Consider the following 22,242-nt stretch of genomic DNA (forward strand, 5'->3'; position numbering starts at 1 on the left):
TTTGGTCCCACTGTGCTTTCTCGGCCACCCCGCGACCGTTCCGGTTGCGGTTACAACAGGTTACAACAAATAGTGAGAGCAGGCAAGATACTACATAGACGTCTGACAGAAATGAAAACAACAAATAAACGGGTGTCAACTACATTACAACAAGAAACTCTGAGAGTCGAGGCTTCTAAAATGGAACGCAACTTCAAAAATGTTAAAAACCTATGTTTTGACAGAGCACAGAGAAACTGTGTGATTTTGAAACTGATACCTTCATTTGTTGCAGTTTATATGACAAACTATTACATTTTCATCATTTCCGTGGGAGTGATCACATTCACATTCATACTAACACCTATATCGGACAAGGAGGCATATCTTACTCACTTACCAGTCATACAAATTAGGTACATCGATAAGAGATTCCACTGACTTATTGCCCTCTTTTTTTTTTTTTTTTTTTTTTTTTTGTTTAGCTTGGGGTTTGAACACGGCTCACCCACTTGGTAGTCCAATACTGTAACCGCTTAACCACACCACAATTCCATTTCTCTTCGCGAATACTCTATATTGCACTTCTTCTCTTGACCCCTTCATTGTTACCTCCCCCCCCCCCCCCCCCCCGACGTGTTCTGTTTCTGAAGGGCTGTCCACTGGGCCCTCTTACCACTAAATCTGATGGGGGTGCAAGGGGGAGTTTCCCCTGTTAGTAAGTAGAACTGTATACAAGATACATACACATCCAACATACATGTCCGAGTTCTGGATAAAATTTTTCACCAATTGTACTGTGCTGTTCACTTTCTGTGCTGCCTCTGAAGATAAATACTCACATTAACCACTGCTCATTTTCATACACAATTCTGCATTTGCACACCAAACGGCTGAGCTGTGTATTGCCCCAATAGTAAGTATTCAACATTGAAAAAACCAATATTGTACTTATTTAGACATTTATTATTCATGAACTGATGTATGTGAGATCTGTACTTTCTGAACACTAGAACAGAGCATAACTCTGATAAGCAAACATTCTGATGCTACTTAATTTTAAAAATTCCATATTTTCCGTGGCACTGAAAATTAAAGATTATCAACGACACAGAGAAGCTTGTATATTATACAACATGTCTATACTAACATGAGACAAGTTAGTTAATCAAATTTCATATTAAGATGGGACCCAAACAGATCACAAAAAATCAAAAATCATTCCAAATGGCACTTGGAGCAGCAATAACAGCTACTGGAAACAATATTCATTTGACATGTGAACTAAAGCTGAAACAGGAATGAAAACAAATAAAAGTGTATCACTGTCTTCATTCCATAACTGTTCCTCCAGTCCCCCCCCCCCTCCCCCCAATTTCAGTTCTTACCTTTGTAACAATTGATGGTATGTGAACTCCACTGACTTTGTTGAAAACATTGTAAAAGATAATTTCCTTCTTCATGAAATCACGCATGGGGCGAAGTATTAACAGATTGTTATCAGTATCATCGCAAAATCCCTAGGTACAAAAAAACAAATTTGTAAAAGAAATGTAAAAAATTTTCTTCTACACAAGCGTTTTAAGATATAAATTTGTTAAAATAATATAATTAAAATTAATTATTCGAAAATGAGTAATGGTATAAGAAGAAACCATATTCAAAAGACGATAAGATGATTTAATGGCCACAAACATTAGAGTTCAAGTACCCAGAAAATTTGCTACATCTAACAGCACTGGTGTGTGTGTGTGTGTGTGTGTGTGTGTGTGTGTGTTTGTGTGTGTGTGTGTGTGTGTGTGCGCGCGCGCCTGCCTTGTGCAGATAACTGTCTCAAGAAAATGTGGGGATGCTCATTAAAATAACAACTTCTGAGGATGCAGACAGTAGTGACGCAATGATCCATGATGCAATTACGTACAATATGCCAGACAGTAGGATTCATAAACAAATTCTCAAACATTCTAAACCTACTTTGAAAAAAAGTATTACATATTATTGAACATCAGCACTCGTGTGATAGTGCCGTGGAAAACTTTGAGGAAGCTCCCATTTGCAGTGTAATACAAAGTGACCGCGTGCAAGCAGGCCTCAATGCCACAGTGAGAGTAAACAAGTGTTAATGCACGTATCTGCTGTGAAATCATGCCCTGCTGCTATTCCATGCATAAAAGACAAAACTATACTTCGCAGAATGTGACTTGCTTTGCCAAGCCAAGTCATGTACAGTCTATATGCTTGCAGCAGAAAACCAACTCCATCCACATTTGCTCTCGTTTTATTCAGGACAATGTACTTTCTGTTTCTACTTGCAACCCAAAAGACAGTGTAACTTGACTGACTGAAGAGTTTCCTGATTTATATTCTGAAGGAATTGGCAGAACAAATAATTTTATGCCATATGTTACAATGAAGGACAATGGCGCAACCTATCCCTCAGGGCGCTTAGAGATAAAGTTGCAAGTGAACTTAAAGACTGACAAGTCAATGGTGTTATTGCTCCTATCCAGACTGGTCAATGGGCTTCTCCCTTAGTAATCTTACTAAAGCCTTCTGGAAAGCTTTGTCTTTGTATTGACTATAAATCCACTGTGAATCCACAAAGAATAATTGATACTATCCATTGCCTCACCCTGAGGAATTAAGGGACAGGCTTGGTTCAGGCAGCTATTTTTCAAAAACTGACTTATGCGATGCATATTTGCAAATTCTGCTACATGAGGAGTCTCAGAAAGTGTTTGTGGTCAACACACATTTACTTTTGTTCAAATTTTTGCACTTACTCTTTGGCAGCACTTTCGCACCTGCCATAATCCAATGCTACTTAGAACAGCTTACTGCACAGGTTCCACTTGGACGATGTTGTGGTGTCAGGACATACACCGGAGGAATGTATCGGTAACCTATGTGCGCTTTTTCAAGTGCTACAAGTTGCAGGTTTGAAGTATCGCCTGGACAAATGTGCCTTTTTTCAGTCTGAACTTAGGCCATGTTCTTAATATCAAAGGTGTTCATCCCCTTGAAAAAACACCTGCTGGCTATCCAGGACCTCCCTGCCCCACAGAATGTGATGGAATTGCAGTCAGTTTGTGACTCCGTTACATACTTTGCACTGGAAGAATGTGCATTTTGCTTGGACCAAAGACTGTCAGTATGCTTTCCAGAAACTTAAAAATGCTTTGTTGAGTGAAAGATGCCTTGTTCATTTTGATCCCGCTTAAGCCTGTGGCTTTGACAGTGGATGCTTCTTCATACACAATGTGATCAAAAGTATCCGGACACCTGGCTGAAAATGACTTACAAGTTTGCGGCGCCCTCCACAGGTAATGGGTAATTTAATATTATGTTGACCTCCCTTAGCCTTGATGACAGCATCCACTCCCACAGGCAAACGTTCAATCACGTGCTGGAAGGTTTCTTGGGGAATGGCACCCCATTCTTCACAGGGTGCTGCACTGAGGAGAGGTATCGATGTCGGTCAGTGAGGCCTGGCACGAAGTCGGCATTCCAAAACATCCCAAAGGTGTTCTATAGGATTCAGGTTAGGCCTCTGTGCAGGCCAATCCATTACAGGGACATTACTGTGTGTAAACACTCCACCACAGGCCGTGCATTATGAATAGGTGCTCGATTGTGTTGAAAGATGCAATCGCCATCCTCGAATTGCTCTTCAAGAGTGGGAAGCAAGAACGTGCTTAAAACGTCAATGTAGGCCTTTGCTGAGATAGTGCCATGCAAAACAAGGGGTGCAAGCCCCTCCATGAAAAACAAGACCACATCAAAACACCACAGTCTCCAAATTTTAGTGCTGGCACTTCACACATTGGCAGATGGCATTCACCGGGCATTCGCCATACCAACACCCTGCCATCGGATCGCCACACTGTGTACTGTGATTCGTCACTCCACACAACATTTCCCCACTGTGCAATTGCCCAATGTTTACACTCCTTGCACCAAGTGAGGAGTCGTTTGGCATTTACTGGCGAGATGTGTGGCTTATAAGCAGACGCTCAACCATGAAATCAGAGTTTTCTCACCTCCCGCCTAACTATCATAGTACTTGCAGTGGATCCTGATGCAGTCTTGAATTCCTGTGTGATGGTCTGGATAGATGTCTGCCTATTACATATTGCAACCCTCTTCAACTGTCAGCGGTCTCTGTCAGTCAACAGATGAGATTGGCCTGTACGCTTTTGTGCTGTATGTGTCCCTTAACGTTTCCACTTCACTATCACATCGGAAACAGTGGACCTAGGGATTTTTAGGAGTATGGAACTCCCATGTACAGACTATGACAGAAGTGATAGCCAATCACCTGACCACATTCAAAGTCCGTGAGTTCCGCGGAGCACCCCATTCTGCTCTTCCATGATGTCTAATGACTACTGAGGTCGCTGATATGGAGTACCTGGCAGTAGATGGCAGCACAATGCACCTAATATGAAAAACATATGTTTAGGGGAGTGTCCGGATACTTTTGATCACATAGTGTAAGGAATTAAAGGTGTGCTCTTGCACTGATTTGGTTCACAGGACAGGCCAATTGTTATTATCTTTGGTGTGACAGAGTTTCACCATATCTGTTTGGTCCGAAGTTTTGCCTAATGATGGACCATAAGCCACTTCAGTATTTGTATCATCCATCCTAACATGTTCCGCTACACATGGCTCAGATGCTGCAATGTTGGGCTTTGTTACTGTCACAGTATCAGTAGAAAATATCGTACCAGCCCATGTCGAAACATGCAAATCTTGATGTCCTTTCTTGCCTTACTGTTGGTCCTGGATCTGAATTCGATGCTACTGCTGCTCTCATTGTCAGATCGATGTGCAGGACACTGAACTTCATGGATTTCTCCTCTGAGCTATAGGAAAATAGCACAAGCCACAGAAGCAGACCCTGATTTGAACCTTTGTTGCACTACATCCATAATGCTTGGGCCTTGTTTAGTGAAAAACATTCAGAATTTTCCTATGTGTTGATATTTTGCTTCCGGCACAGCCTCTTTGTGCAGCACAGTGTGATTTTATTGCAATATGACTATGAACAATAGCATGAGCTTATTTCTAAAGTGTTGCAAAAATGTTGTGATTGCTCCACCAAGGGGGGGGGGGGGGGGGGGGGGGGGGGCTGCCTGCAGTCCTAAGGCATTGACTGCACACGGACTGGTGCAGCACTGCAAAATGGCACCAAGAAGGTGCTACCACGTGAGCCAATGGAAAGAGTGGGCAGCACCACACCTCGAGGAAGACATTGTTCAGGACCCTCTGTCTATGCTGACTTAACCAGCTGCCCATCACCGGTTGTGCCCCAGTTCAGTCGAACACTTTGAGAGCCTCAGTAATGAGTGTTAGAAAGTAATACTTAGCTTGGGTTCTGCGAGCAGTAATAGTAATTGCTTGTAGGAGGCACAAGCAGCAGTTCAAGTTAAGTTATATTTATTTTCTTTTTAGAAATAAAGTATTGTAATCATTTGAAAGTTTAATGTACAGATCATTTTGGATTCCTGTTACTGGCCATTGCAATTTCTCTCCTTCCTTGTTTGTGCAGTGCTGACTCCCACCATAGTCGATACAACAAAGAGAAATATGCATTAAAAAAGTACAACTGTATGTATTATTTGAAACTGGCAGCATTAATTAGGAAAATATAATAGAGCTGATAAAATCAAGAGAAAGAGGGATAGTTGTTTCTGATAAAAAGCTTACAAAATACGAGTCTAAAGTTTTAGGGAAAAAAAGACAAAAAAAAACAAAACTAAAAAAGATGTCAGTTCCAAGATCAAGTGAACACAAATAAAAGAAATATGTTGAAAATTATTGTATTCGAGTAAAATAAAAAAAATAAAAAAATTGATGCTTTAGTGTAGGAAGTGCCAGGAAGAATAAGGAATAACATGAAAGAAAAGCTTGACTTAAAATGAAAGAAAAGAATACATGTGTCAAAACTGACATAAAACTCAATAAATACCACATAAATACAACCTACTAAGCAGCATCAGCTGACTCATACAAAATTACAAAAGGTGTCAGAAACATTAGTCTCACCGACAAAAGAGACGACAAGTTTGAAGGCAAAGGTCCTATTGCTTGTACTGAGCTGAGACTCAAGGAGAGACTGCACAACAGAATGAGATGTAAATCAATTATGTAATAAATTATTTTACTTGAAATACAGTCAATACTGCAATTTTTAACCTAATTAATCAAGTCATGCACAGGCATTTGCTTCATCACTTATGTCATTTATTACAAGCAGCATCTATTCTCCAGGTGGCAATCACACATGATGTGCTTCCAGCAACTGCTGCAGTAGTATACAAACCCAATAATAATAAGTATCTAGTAGGTGACAACACCGTGGATGGTGGATACATGGAAAACAGATCAGATCAGATATAAACAAAATACATCATTTAAGTCTAAAATTATTCAGTTATAATATCAAATAAAACCAGGAATATAATTGGTAGACAGAACAAATGGCAAGTTGAATTTTGGGAGAAAAGCGTGGGGGTGGGAGAAGACATACAGTTCAGGTAAATATGGAAAGCAACAGAGTGCGGTAAAAATGTAAATAGTAGATGAGACAAACAGAAGGTGTAAAACATAAATGGGATAAATAAGTAACATACGATGAATAATAAGACAATGGCAATAATGATGCAAGTAATGACTATGGCTGCAGTGAAAAAAAACAGGAAACAGAATGAAGGATACTAAAAGAAGTGCAAAACAAATAAACATTAGTGGCATTCAGTTGCAATCTGGAGAAACTGTGATGAACTGAATGAGAAAAATCAAGAAGGCATGCAAAACGCACAGACATAGGTTTGCTAAAATACACAACACAGCAGTACAAGTGCCATCAGCATGTCTTTAAATTGTCCATTTCTATAAGTAAGTTTTATCTGAGGAACTGGTAGTTAATGGCGTGGAAAGTGGAGGAAGAAGAGGTAAGGAAATAACATGTTGTTGATGGTACACAATTAAAAGCATCCATAGCGAATGTGAACCCAGGAAAAATCATTCCCTAAGGTAAGTTACAAGACGCTTCCACAAAGAAGGCAAAGATAGGAGGAATACACAGTAGTGTACAAAAAGAATAGCAGAATTAAAAAGAACCACTAACAGGGAATACTCTCAATTGCAATCCCCCTCAGATTTAGTGGTAAGAGGGCCCAGTGGACAGACTGTCAAAAACTGAACATAAATTAGGCATGAAAATAGGAAGAAGGTGTACTGGACTATGAAAAAAAGAGGAAAATAGAAACAGTGAATGGTCCAAGGAAAATAAGTGCAAAACAGAGCAGCCTTGAATATAAATGGCATTGTGGTTAAGTGGTTATGGTGTTGGACTGCTGTGTAGGTGAGCCATGTTCAAACCTCCTTCGGGCGATATTTTCTCTCTCTCTCTCTTTTCTTTTCTTTTTTTTTTTTCAAATTTGTATTTGTGTTTTGGTGTAATGTCTGTCTGCAACAGCAAGATGCAAGGTAGGGACCTTTAATGCCAGATGATTCTACTACTCTATCAGGCAGCTGAAAGCAAGTAACTTTTGAATGGGAACCACAACCGTTTTATGACAAGGCAACAAGTCAGATGAATCCTCCACCAGAAAACACGTCTGGTGTTTCATACATGGAATTAGTGACAGTATGTGTGTCATACGATGGGAATCTCTTATAAATGCACCTAATTTGTACAACTGGTAAGCAAGTGAGACATGCCACCTTACCAGATATAGGTGTTTGTATGAATGTGAATGTGAATGATGAAAACATAATAGATTGTCACATAAGCTGCAATAAATAAAGGCAACAATTTCTGTGTGTTCTGTCAAAACATATGTTTTTAACATTTTGAAGTTGTGCTCCACTTTGAAAGTCTTGAATCTTGAATTCTTTTGTTGTAACATAGTTCCCAGACATTTGTTTGTTGTTTTCATTTCTGTATGTGTATGTGGCATCTCGCCTGCTCTCACTACTCATAACATTTTCTTGTGACAGTAACGTATTCTCACCAGGTGACTCATATTCTGTAACCAGTGTGAAACTGCCATACAGAAAGAGAACAAACATTTCAATGATCAGACAGACAGTTCACAATGTTGTGTGTGTGATATATTTCCCACAATATTGTGAACTGTCCATTCGCTCACTGAAATATTTGTTCTCTTTCTGTAGCCTTGGCAGTTGCCATATTATACACTGGTTATAGAATGTGTGTCATGTGGTTACATGGCATGAGGGAGTTTTGCACATGGTTTGCCCATTTGGGAGTCCAACACCATGACCACTTACCCATGATGCCACTGCTCGTTCGGTTTGCTATTTATTACACTTCTTGTTCTTCGAGCATTCACTGTTTCTATTTTGCTTTTATTTTTTTGTTTTACAGTTCAGTACATCTTCTCCCTGTTTTCATGCCTGATTGGTGTTCAGTTTTTGACGGGCAATCCACTGGGCCCTAATACCACTAAATCTGAGGGGGCTGCATTGGGGAATTTCCCATGTAAGATACATGGAAGCTGATCTGGTGCAAGTATTCTAGAAATATGCAGCAGTGTTTTCATTAAAACTGTGGATTTATGCTGAAGGTAAGAGGCCATGTACCCTCCTTCAGTAAACATTGCCCCATTTTCCTTGCGAAGAGAAATGCTGAATAGTGAAAAAATAACAAAGAAGTAATGAGAAGTTTGGAGCATTCAGGTAGCTGCTTCAAGAGCCCATTGCATACAGGCAATAAAAAAAGGCAGATGACTACAAATCAAATGATTGACACTCTAGCAACAGAGAAAGAGAATCATATTATTCCAACAAGATCAGCCAGAAAATACGTAAAAGTTGTTCCATAAGTTTTTATACAATGAACAACTTAACCTGCTGTAATTTCACAGTTACTGACCAGTATGTTTCACATAGGAAACATTAGTGCATTATCCCATGATGTTTGAAGTTATCAGCTTAAGCATAGTCATTTGATTTTAATGGGTGTATTTTGGTATTCACGTAGCTGGTACAACATGTATTATAACACAAATGACTAAAATAGGTAACAAGCTACACAGATGATATTCTACGGAAGAACACAAAATATTGCACACATGTAAAATATGAGCATACAGTTAAAAAAAGGTGGAGGGGAAGATTACAAGGACACAGACGTTATTTCTCTGAGTGGCATGACTGTTGCGTAATTTGAAGGAAAGACACCACCATAATTGTGAATATAAATATTATTTTCAAATGAAATAACGCACACAATGATATTTTCACTCTGCAGTGGAGGGTAAGGTATAATGAAAGTTTCTGACAGATAAAAACTCTGTTGTGGCAGACCAGACCTTAAACATTTAACTTTTCTCTTTGTGTGCAACCTTAGATACATCCACAGAGAGAGAGAGAGAGAGAGAGAGAGAGAGAGAGAGAGAGAGAGAGAGAGAGAGAATGCAATTTCATTTATCATTATTCAAAATCCATAATTAGTAGAATTGAGCACTTACAACATCAAGAGGTAAATGAACGCCTCTCCCCAACGACACATTGGTCAATAAAGTTGTGGCTAACCCTGTTGCAGTATCTGCAACGAATATTTTTGAGCAGTTCAAAGACTTTGCTGCTCTACGGAGTATCTTAAATCTGAAATAAAACATCAACATCCCATGATAATTATCAATTACAAACAAAGATAGCGTAATATTTGCAACACTTTAAAGGTGTAAGCATATAATACGGTACATCTAATACAGCATTGCACAATTACCTTAAAATTTTCAAAAGCTCTTCTTTTGAAGTTAAACTTTTTACTTGATTGAACAACTTATGGAGTCTTTCTTCATTCTCAACAGAAAGTGACATTTCTGTGCCAAGTTTACAGCAATTCAGTTCTTGAGTATTAAAAAATGCTTCCAAAGAAGTCATATATGTAGGTAACCTATATGTTTCCAAACTTCTGTTGATAGCATCAGATATATTTTTTCGTTCATCCCGTGACAGACCTAATATGCAGCCCTCTGTATGAACATTGAAACACAATCATAAAATTGTTCCTGTTTGTACACTAATATACTAAAAACCAAAACTATGTAGTTCTTCCAGTAACACAGAGAGAATATCCATCTACTATAACATCATGTAGCAGGATTCCTTACACTATGATGCTGAAATCTCCCCTGCTTATCTTTTGCAACAGATAAATGTGATGTGTGCTTTAAATTAATATTGAGTTAAAAACAAGTGATAATTGGAGTGGCTGTCTGCAGATATGGGGGGGGGGCTATTTTTTATTTTATTTTATTTATTTATTTTTTCCCAACCTCTGATAGACGAAATTGAAACCACAGTGAACAATCCTTGTAGCTCTGCACAGATGTGTTATATGCCCATCTGTCACAATATGTCACACTTTTCAGTTCTGATCATGCAGTGGGGGAAGTCAACTTCCTCAGCAAAACACTACAACTGCCGTACACATTGTCTAAGAATCAGTTTCCTAAAAGTTTGGAACAGTGTACAGAGAGATGTAAGTAGAATCTGTCTATATCTGCTTCTGCATTAATATTATTAGCAGCTCATATATCTATTCCATTTAATGTTAATGCACTTTGTGGAAAAGCAACACCCTCCAGGCACATACCGTATGTGCACGGTGTCACTAATGATTCATATGGCAAACTGCAGAAAGATCAGTATAACTTTGTGAAACACCCTACAGTTGCTTTTTGTGATGTAATGGTGGTAGAGAGAGTGAGGACTTACAAGCTCACTCTTCATTTTGCAGATCTATGAAGGAGAGAAGAGCATGAACACAATCCAGTGACCTACCTTTGCTCACATATGTACCTTCTACCTCATCCTCCACAACCACAACCACAACCACCACCATCACCCTCACCATCACCACCACCACCACCACCACCACCACCACCACCACCACCACCACAACTCCTCCACTCTCTTACACTGCACGAACACAATTTATCCCTTAATGCAGCTCTACTTAGATGTGTTATACATATGTGGTATTTGTTCTTAAACCACTTCATTTAACAATAAACATTAATCTTATATCATTAAATGCTATTTTTAATTATCTGTGATTTTTCCATCCCTTGCAATATGAAAACTGTTAGTCCTACAGAAAAAATTAATAGGATTGTTTTAACAGGAAATGTAATGTAGTTTGATTTTGTACTGGGAAACATTTTCACTAGAAACCACTGTTTTCGAGTTATTAAAGAAAAACATAAAAAAGTTAACTTTAAATGTCCCTCCCCCTCCCGCGGCCACATACTCACTCCCCACCGGTTAAGATTTTTAGCATACTATTCATAGAATTGTTCCTACTGCTGTACAAAAACGTGTGACTTCATGATTTTTTTCCCCCTATTTGACCTTTTTTTGTATTTGTTGACTGGGCTATCCAGGACAGGATAGTATAGAATGAAAGTTGCAAAGTATGTTAGTGATCCTGTCTGCAGGTCAGTCTAATGACAGAGATTTCTATGTGAAAAGCAGGCAAAATGGAGTTCTTTGGTTCACTTTCCACATGCTGGTTGGTGTCACTTCAATTTATTACACATTCAAATGCATAAGAGCTTCACAGATGGTGCCTCATCCAGTGTGGGCCCACTGACACCTACTTAAACTACAAGTTATTTTTATATGTTTGAAACTGCATAATATGATATGGGTTTAATCTGTTTACTGTGGGTCAGTTGTAATCCTTTTGCCATTATTCTCCAGTAACTGTCTAGTGTAGATGTGTTGGGGCTCTTTGTGAGTATACTTGTGTCTTCAGCAATATCACAGTTTTTTTTTTAACAGTCCTCCAACATCCCTCGTAAATAATTTACATACATCAATAATAGGAGTGGGTCCAGTGCAAAACTTTGCAGAACGCCATACTTAATGTTTCCCTATTGAAAATCTAGTTTTATTCCTGTGATATAATTGGCTTTTGCAACACTATGTTTTCTATTGTTAACATATGACTCCTTGCACACACAGATAATGCGTTTAATGCCATAATATTTTAGTTTTCTTTGTAAAATTTTATGAAATTTGGAAATTTGTGGTAAATTCCTATGGAACCAAACTGCTAAGGTCATCAGTCCCTAGGCTTACACACTACTTAATCTAACTTGAACTAACTTACACTAACGACAACACATACACCCTTGCCCGAGGGCAGACTCAAACCTCCAATGGGGGAGGCGCACGGACCGTGGCAAGACGCCTCAGACTGTGCGGCAAAATTTTATTAACTATGCAATCAGAGGCCTTGGCAAATCACAGAAAATGTCAGCACGATAATTTTCCTTGTTTAGTTCTACCAGAACTGAACTCATTTCATTATATATTGCTTTCTCCACGTAGAAACTTTTATAGAAGCAAGCTAAACTAAATTACTGTTCATATTTTCAGAAATATTGGTTCATTATCCTTCTGTAAGTTACCCTCTCAAACATTTTTGAGGACATGGAAGAGTGAGAGATGGACTAATGATTAGAGATCACTTGCTTACCTCCACTTTCACAAATATGTGTTACTATTACATATCTCAGTCTTTCAGCAAATATATGTCCTCTTCCATTTCCATAATGTTGCCCTCAAGTACCCTCTTTATACTCCTTCCACCTTTCTGCTTTCCCTTCTTTGCTCAGAAATGGTTTTCCATCCGAGCTCTAGATATTCATACAAGAGATTCTCTTTTCTCCAAAGGTCTCTTTAATTTTTCTATAAGCAGTATCTATCTTACCCCTAGTGATATATGTCAATATGTCCTTACATTGTCCTCTAGCCATCCCTGCTTCGCCATTTTGCATTTCCTGTTGATCTCATTTTTGAGATGTTTGTATTCCCTTTTGCCTGCTTCATTTACTGCATTTTTATATTTTCTCCTTTCATCAATTAAATTCAATATCTCTTCTGTTACCCAAGGATTTCTACTAGGACTTGTCTTTTTACCTACTTGATCCTCTGCTGTCTTAAATGTTTCATCTCCCAAAGCTACCCATTCTTCTTTTACTGTATTTCTTTCCCCTGTTCCTGTCAGTTGTTCCCTGATGCTCTCTCTGAAACACTCTACAACCTCCGGTTCCTTCAGTTTATCCAAGTCCCATCTCCTTAAATTCCTACCTTTTTGCAGTTTCTTCAATTTTAATCTACAGTTCATAACCAATAAATTGTGGTCAGAGTCCACATCTGCACCTGGAAATGTCTTACAATTTAAAATATGGTTCCTAAATCTCTGTCTTACCATTATATAATCTATCTGAAACCTTCCAGTGTCTCCAGGACTCTTCCCTGTATACAACCTTTTTTCATGATTCGTAAACCAAGTGTTAGCTATGATTAAGTTACGCTCTGTGCAAAATTCTACCAGGTGGCGTCCTCTTTCATCCTTACCCCCACTCCATATTCACCTGCTACTTTTCCTTCTCTCTCTTTTCCTACTATCAAGTTCCAGTCCCCCATGACTATTAAATTTTCATCCCCCTTCACTATCTGAATAATTTCTTTAATCTCATCATACATTTCTACAATCTCTTCGTCACCTGTGGAGCTAGTTGTCAAATAAACTTGTACTACTGTGGTAGGCATGGGCTTTGTGTCTATCTTGGCTACAATAATGCGTTCACTATGCTGTTCGTAATAGCTGACCCAAGCTCCAATTTTTTTATTCATGATTAAACCTACTCCTGCATTACCCCTATTTGATTTTGTATTTATAACCCTGTATTCACCTGACTGGAAGTCTTGTTCCTCCTGCCACTTAATTTCACCAATTCCCACTATATCTAATGTAAAATTATCCATTTCCCTTTTCAAATTTTCTAACCTACCAGCCCCGATTAAGGGCTCTGACATTCCACGCTCTCACCCATAGAATGCCAGTTTTCTTTCTCCTGATAACGACATCCACCTGAATAGTCCCCGTCCGGAGATACGAATGGGGGACTATTTTACCTCCGGAATACTTTACCCAAGAGGACGCCATCATCATTTAACCATACAGTAAAGCTGCATGCCCTCGGGAAAAAATACGGCTGTAGTTTCCTCTTGCTTTCATCCATTCACAGTACCAGCACAGCAAGGCCGTTTTCGTTAATTTTACAAGGCCAGATCAATCAATCATGCAGACTGTTGCCCCTGTAACTACTGAAAAGGCTGCTGCCCCTCTTCAGGAACCATATGTCTGTCTGGCCTCTCAACAGATATCCCTCTGTTGTGGTTGCACCTATGGTATGGCTATCTGTATTGCTCGGGCACAGAAGCCTCCCTACCAACGGCAAGGTCCATGATTCAAGGAGGGGGGGGGGGGAGGTAACACATCCTTACACCAAAGGAAAACTGGATTCAAAGTGTTGTTTAACACAGAAATTCATTTTTATATGTCCATGTTGTTACAATTCTGCAGAAAGTACCAGCAACTGGGCAGAATTTTCAGCATCATTACATACTTGAGATTCTCAGAGCAATTTCAGCTGAAGACATAACTACAAATAGCTTTTTGATATCAGTGTAGTTAAAAATTGACACAATATGGGCATTTCTTTGAACTGTGGTTTGGACACGCCCGAATTATAGAAAAATGTATAGTTTGCACAGGTACAAAGTGCCAGCAATAGTAAAACAGCCTTCATATGTAAAACACTAACCACACATATGATTTCTTGAGTCACTATCCTTTTTTCTCAACACATACTAATTGTAGGTTCTTTAACAGGCAGATGCTGCATACAGATTTTGTGCTAAAATTTACTATTTGTGGAAAACTTTAACATAAAAGAGTCTTCTAACTTTCATAGGAAAAGTGCATCATGGATGCACAGCGTCATACCTATATTTTATGAAGCTAACTTATTAATCATGTGTAAGAAACTCTCTTTTTATATTATCTCATTACAAATACTGTTTTACTTTTTTTAAAGCACTTATTAACTGGATAATTTGTGTACAGCATTGTCACAGGTAATAACCGTGAACACAGCGGAAGCCCATTAACTCTGCCTGTTGTATAAGTTGACTTTTCTAAATGAATATCCTTTCTGAAACAATGAGCATATTTGTCACTGTCACCTATTGCTACTGCAGCCTATCATGTGTACATAAAGTAAGAAGTTGCAGTTAGAGGTTCTTGTGGCTTTAGTGATATACAACTAATAAGTGAACACTATGTCCTAACCTACACACTTCACATTTATTTACTTCTTTATATATTCATATTTCTCATAAAACTTCCATTCAAATACATGTAAATGTAGATATTATGGACAAAAGTTAGAAATTACAAGCAATAATGCATGGAAATGTATATACAAGAAGGTATAATAAATTAATGATTACTATTTCATGTTGCTCGGTTCATTTTTAAAGAGTTTTTCTTTTCATTCTCACAACTGCCCTCAACCCAACGACTACACTTATTTCAAATCTACCATTATTTAAAACTATAAAAGTATGAAAGTTCCACACAAGTCCCCTAGCACAGGATAATTTCAGAGATGTGTAAATTCTCAGCACTGTAAATGGTTCAAAACACTTAGATTTATATCTTGAAGATATCACTTGAAAGAAATTTATGTACATTCACATGAAACAGGTATTACTCATGCTTGGATTTGTTATCAACTCACACACACGTAAATATTGGTTGGTGAGAGGGGTGCTCCTTTGAAGTCAACTCTTGGGGGGTTCTGGGAGAGGTAGGGATGTGTGAGGATGTGGCAAAGGAACTCTGTTTGCAGACTACGTTTGGAAGGGGTGTCTGTCTGTGAAGGCACTCGTGAGAACCTGCAGCATACTGAACAAGAGACTTCTTGTCATTCCCGATATGCTGTCTCTGGGTGGCAGGCTGTACGGGAAGGAGTTTTTGATGTGGAAGGGATGTCAGCCATTGATATGCTGATATTGTTAGTGATTGTGGATTTGATATTGACAGAGGTATGGCTGGAGTCATCTGAGAGGTGAAGGTCAACATTCAGGAAGGTGGCAGGTTGTGTTGAGGAGGACCAGGTGAAGCAGACAGGAGAGAAGGTGTTGAAGTTGTGCAGGAATAAGGATAGGATGTTCATCTTGTGGGTAATCCATGAGGAAATCCTTGTTTTACAATTGCATCTAGAACAACCACCCTTCGAGATGATGAGAGAAGATTGGTACATCTGCAATAGTACTGAAAAACAGTTTCATTTGTTTATTTTGACTTTTAGCTTGACCAAGAATTAAGTTCAGTTGGTGTGCATAACAATGCACATAATATGTGAAATGATACTGTTCTCTTACATTTGTTCAGACCCCTGCATGTTGGCTGTACGTGTTGTAAGCACTATCATAACTTAGTAAAGTTACTTTTTCTTTCTGTTCTTGGACATTAGTTGGGATTTTTTAATACAAGCTGCTGAGGAGGAAGAATGATTACCAGATGGATTTAAAAATGTTCAAAATCTTTCAAAAAGCTCTCCAGTAGGTAACAGATACAAAATACTACAACTAACTGAAATTTAGAAAATACACCAGAAGTTTCACCTGCTCTCACAGATGATTTTAGAAATTCTAATGGAATGCTATCTGTCCCTTCTGCCTTATTTGATCTTGAGACTCCCATAGCTCTGTTAAATTCTGACTAACAGTGGATCCCCTATCTCTTCCTCTATTCCCCATCATGTGATCAGACAAGTTCCCTCCTCCTGCAAAGACCTTCAGTGTACTCTTTCCATCTATCTACTCTCTCCGCTGCAATTCAAAATGGAATCCCGACTGCACTCTTAATGTTACTACCCTTGTTTTTTTTTTATTTCACTACATGTTGTTCTGACTTTTCTGTACGCTGAGTCAGCCCTTCCGGTAATCATTTCTGTTTCAATTTCTTCACGTTTTCCTCGCAGCCATTTTGCCTTAGCTTCCCCATACCTCCATTTTATTTCATTCATAATATTTCCATATTCCTGATTTTCCCTGATTATTTTTGTACTTCTTTTTTTTCACTGTTCAACTGCAGTATTTCTTCCATTACACATGGTTTCTTCATAGTTACCTTCTTTGAACCTATGTTTTTCTTTCCAACTTCTGTGACTCACCATTTTAGAGACGTCCACTCCTCTTCAACTGAAATGCCTACCGGGCTTCTTATTATCACAGTATCTAGAACCTCAGAGAACTTTCAGCATATCTCTTCATTCCTTAATACTTCCGTATCCCACTTCTTTCTGCACTGATTCTTCCTGATTAGTCACTTAAACTTCAGCCCACGCTTCATCATTGGCCTCATAGTAAATGAAAAGAAAACAAAATATGTGGTAACATCACACTCTGAGACCAGAAGACCCCTTTAAGAGACAAATATAAATGGGAAAAGTTTCAAAGAAGTGTCCTCTTTTAGTTGCTTGGCAGCATTAATATCAGATGATAACACGATTGGAAAGACTGTAAGGGAAAGTATACAACTAGGGAACACAGCTTACTTTGCACATTTACAACTCTTCAGAAACAGCCTCGTTACAAGAACAACAAAACTTCTGAAACATAACTCCCTAGTTCACCCTGTTGTCACATATGGGTCAGAGGTAAGGACAGTGACAGATGATAATACTTTAAGAATCTTTGATTTTAGAGTAATACATAAAATTTATGGCCCAAGGATGGAGGAAGAAGCTTAGAGGATATGCTACAACACCGAGCTACAAGCATTAATGCAAGGAAGGTATATTGTAAAATTTGTCCAATCACAACGAATACAATGACTTGGACATATGAAGAGAATGGTGTAGGAAAGAATAAAACAAAACTGGTTAAATATATGATCCATGTTGCTAGATGGAAAGGGAGACCGAGAAGAAAGTCGATTGATGATGTGATAGAAGAGCTAACCCGCATGGGAGTCCGGGAATGGAAAAGAGTTGCAAAATACTGAGAAGCATGGAGGAAAATAGTTGAAGAAGCCAAGGTTCACCAAGGGCTGTAGTGCTACAGAAGAAGAAGAAGAAGAAATGACTGCTTTGGAATGTCAGGAACAACAACGTCAATCAATGCACACACATTGTAAGTTCGGCAAAGGTAATGTACTGTTTCCTCAACAATGAATATTGAGATGGTGTTCAAAATGGCTGTCACCACATTCAATACAGCCATACCAATTTGGGCGCACTTTACCAAGTACATCACACATCCAACGAACCTCATCAGACACGGCAGGTTACCCGATGACAAGTGTTTCATCATCAGGAACTGGTGTCATTTCTACAAGGCTTCTGATATGCTTCAACAGAAATACAAAATGAAGAGGTGTCAAATCAGGGAAGTGAGGTGGCCACACAATTGGATGTCCTCTTCTGGGCCAACACATGGATATGTGACATTGAGTATGTCACTTACTTGCGAAGAAAAGTGTGCTATATCTAATTGTATACATATAAGATGATGCATGCGATGTAGTAAAGCCTCTAACCGTTTCGGAAGCACCTGTTCAATGAAGATCTCATATCTCACTCCATTCCCACGTCTGATTACGTATGTTAAGTGATAAAACCTTGGAAGAACTTGTTCAATGAAGACCTTGAATTTGATTCCATTTAAACACAATTGCAGTTCATTTGGTCCATGATTAACTGACTCAGACAGTGAGATGGAGTTATCACAACTGTCTGAAATCAATTCATACTTGCCACCTGCCCTGCCAATGGCACTGCGAGTTGCGAGTGGCTACCACAAGACAAGTGCTGGAAAGAAGACTTGTCCTTGAAGCGATCACCGTGTCACAGTGCGGGATCCTGTGGCCGACTTGCCTGATATTATTGGGTGCTCTGCTAAGAATGCCAGCTGTTGTTGCTGCTCCATATGATCCGCATATTATGCTGGCTACTATGTGACGACAATTATTGCCTCAGATGCATGCTACTCTTGGACTGTGTGACATCTTGTTCACTGTATGGGTGTACAGAGAATGTGGAATAAAGAGTGTTAGTTAGTTAAGTGTAAACTCAACAGTCTAATCACATGACTGTTGTTAATACTGGCTCACAACATTAATGGTATGACAACAAATGGAATGATCTTGGGTGACAGGCAGTTAATGTATACATAAACAGCAGATTATCTTAGCTGAACTCATGGTACATATGCACTGATTGTCCTTGTTGTTTCTGATATGCAAAAGCTTTCACTAGCTAATGATTACTTCCAAAACAATAAGTTCCTGTCCTAAAGCTGTATTTCGACATCACTATCAGTCCTTCAATCTGTACATAACCTTTTGAATCACCCAGCACACGACCATCAAAGTGATGAGATACATTACAGAATAATTAGAACCTACTCTCTTCACTGTTTTAGTACATAATTAAGAAATAAATTTGTTGCTGGTGATTAAAATTCTTCTGGGTATTATGTCACATCATTGCTAAAAACTAACAATAATAAACTAAAACTGACGTTTCGGCCGAATTGCAACGGCCTTCCTCAGGGGCACGACTGGTTTTGCATGGGGATAGGTGCTGATATTTATTACAGACTATCGATGTCTGACGTCACTGTTGTAAAACCTTTAATTGGCCCTCTAATATGATTGGCCAGTCATGACGTAAGGGAAGATGGAAGGAAAGAGGCTATTCATGGATGTCCATGACGTCAACGATTGGTAGCTGTCCGCCAATCAGCGTTTGGCTTCTGGTCGGCAAGTTTTCCTCCTGGTGTGCGCGGAAGTGGACTGACAGTTGCTCTACAGCTGTTTGTGCAGATACGTTCGTGTCCCGCGTAGCTTCTGCCCCACGAGCACTCGCAGCTCGTTGGACTGGGATGGCCGGCAGCCAGGACGCCGGGAGTTTGTAGCCATCTTCTCTGATGATGTTGTCAGGCTACTTAATCATTTCGATCACCTCCCGTATTTTGCATTCTCGCATCCATGATTCTCCACGATTCTTTCGCCAGTACTCGGGCTTCCTGGAACCTGATAGGTTGTCCACAGTCACGGTGGTGTTCCGCTATCGCCAATTTATTATGTTGTTGTAATCGTACATAGCGTTCGTGTTCTGCTACTTGTAAGCTGACAGGCCTCCCTGTTTCTCCTATGTTGGCAGCTCCGCACTCACACTGTAGTTCGTAAACAACTGCAGTGTTAAGATTGTTGACTACATCCTTGGTGGAACTATCATTTCGCGGATCATGTGACTGCTTCGAAAAATCGGTTTGAAACCTCGGCGGCGGAAGATGTCGCCTAGCCGTTCACTGCCGCCTTTTACATGTGGTAAGTGTACCAGTGGAAGCTTCTCTTCTTTGCCTTCTTCTCATGTTTTGCTACCTTTGGTTTTAACTACCTTACTTATGATGTTGTCATCATAACCGTTGGCACTGAACGTGTGTTGTAACTCCTTTGATTCTTCTTTGATGTTATTTTCATCGCTTATCCGGTAGGCTCGGGCAGTTAACGTATGCAGAACAGAATACTTTTGAGCTGGGTGGTGGTGGCTCTCCGCGTGCAGGTACTGATTAGTGTGCGTTGGTTTCTGGTACATTTTGTGTCCCAGTTTACCTTCGGCCACTCTGTATACTTCCACATCCAGAAATGGCAAGGTACCATTGTTTTCAGTCTCATGTGTGAACTTTATATTTTTGTGCAAGCTACTTAAGTGCTGGAGGAAGTTTCCCAATTCCGCTTCACCGTGAGGCCAGATAACGAATGTGTCGTCCACATATCGTAGCCAACAACTGGAACGTAACGGAGCAGAAACTAGGGCTGTTTGCTCAAAGGCTTCCATGAATATGTCCGCAGCTACAGGGGAGAGGGGGGAACCCATTGCCACTCCATCTAACTGTTTGTAATATTTTCCCCACCAGGTGAAGTACGTAGATGACAGGCATAAGCGCACCAAATCGCAGATATCTGGTGGGATCCAATCCTGTAGAATGCGCATACTCTCCTCAATAGGTACGTTAGTGAAGAGAGACTTGATGTCAAAACTGACCATAATGTCTGATGGCTTTATTCGCTGTTCCCTAATCAGTTGTATGAAGTGGGAAGAGTCTTTCGTGTAGGAGTCTGTTTGTCCCACAAGACGGCATAACTTAGGTGCCAGATCTTTCGCAACATAATACACAGGTGAATCTATTCCGTTCTCTATGGGCCTCAGCGGATAACCCTCCTTATGAAGCTTAGGTACTCCGTAAATTCTAGGAGGAACAGGCACCTTGGTGATTAGTCTCTTGGCTGTGTAAGGATCAATTCTCGAGTCCTTTACGAGGGCCTTCGTATTTCTGCCTATCCTCGCTGTCGGGTCACTCTTTAGTACTCTGTAAATGAGATCGCTTAGCAGTTCGTCAATCTTCTTTTCATATTCAGAAACGTCCATCAGAACTTTAGCGTTTCCTTTTGTCCGCATGTAGGACCACAATATCCTTGTTACTCCTGAGCTGCTTTATGGCCTGTCCTTCTTCATGTGTGATATTGGCTCTGGGTGGTTTTGCTGTTTGTAAAATTCTTACAGTTTCCTGTTTTATCTTTTCTGCTTCGACACGTGGTCCTTGGTGGAGAATCTTTGTGAGCGTAACTGTGAAATTTAACCCTGTGGACAGAACTGACACCGCTGCCTCACTGATGGTCTGTGTCGAGATGTTAACCACGGTACGAGCTGTATCCAGACTTAGCTGTGAGTGGTGTTTGTTTCCTGTTAGCTCCTCAAATTTCTTTTTGTCGACTGCTGACCAAATCCTCCTCCATGCAGGCCTGGTTGTGGGTTATTCAGTCGATGTTATCCCAGTCCTTTGCTGATAACGCAGTGGACAGCCATAAATGCATGCTGTACATCCATGAATAGCCTCTTTCCTTCCATCTTCCCTTACATCATGACTAGCCAATCATATTAGAGGGCCAATTAAAAATTTTACAACAGTGACGTCAGACATCGATAGTCTGTAATAAATAGAAGTACCTATCCCCATGAAAAACCAATCGTGCCCATGAGGAAGGCCGTTGCAATTCAGCCGAAACATCGGTTTTAGTTTATTATTGTTAGTTTTTATCAATGATGCGGTATAATAAGCAGAAGAATTTTAATCATTATGACACCGGCCACGGAAGCCTATGTTCTTATAAATTTGTTGCTGCAGGAGAAGGAGGAATTTGAAGATGACATGCAAAAGCAGCTAAATGGAGGTAATCAGATTATAATAGGGGACCTCAATGCACATGTTGGCACAGACAGGAAAGGATTCGAGGAGATAATGGGACCAGAGGGCTGGGGGAACCGAAATAGAGAAGGAAAATTG

The 22,242-nt window shown here is 39.6% G+C and overlaps 1 protein-coding gene across 2 annotated transcripts in view; it reads right to left on the minus strand.

Moving 5' to 3' along the window:
- Positions 1-22,242, minus strand: part of LOC126484599 (cytoplasmic tRNA 2-thiolation protein 2-A) — a 103,831-nt gene that overhangs the window by 55,550 nt on the left and 26,039 nt on the right. For both annotated transcript variants that reach the window (XM_050108165.1, XM_050108164.1), the window contains exons 4-6: positions 9,746-9,995; positions 9,486-9,621; positions 1,368-1,499 (exon numbers count right to left, since the gene is read on the minus strand). In XM_050108165.1, the coding sequence (XP_049964122.1) occupies positions 1,368-1,499; positions 9,486-9,621; positions 9,746-9,995 (518 nt within the window). The remainder of the gene's footprint in view (positions 1-1,367; positions 1,500-9,485; positions 9,622-9,745; positions 9,996-22,242) is intronic.

This window comes from Schistocerca serialis, chromosome 6 (genome assembly GCF_023864345.2).
Source record: "Schistocerca serialis cubense isolate TAMUIC-IGC-003099 chromosome 6, iqSchSeri2.2, whole genome shotgun sequence".
NCBI lineage: Eukaryota > Metazoa > Arthropoda > Insecta > Orthoptera > Acrididae > Schistocerca > Schistocerca serialis.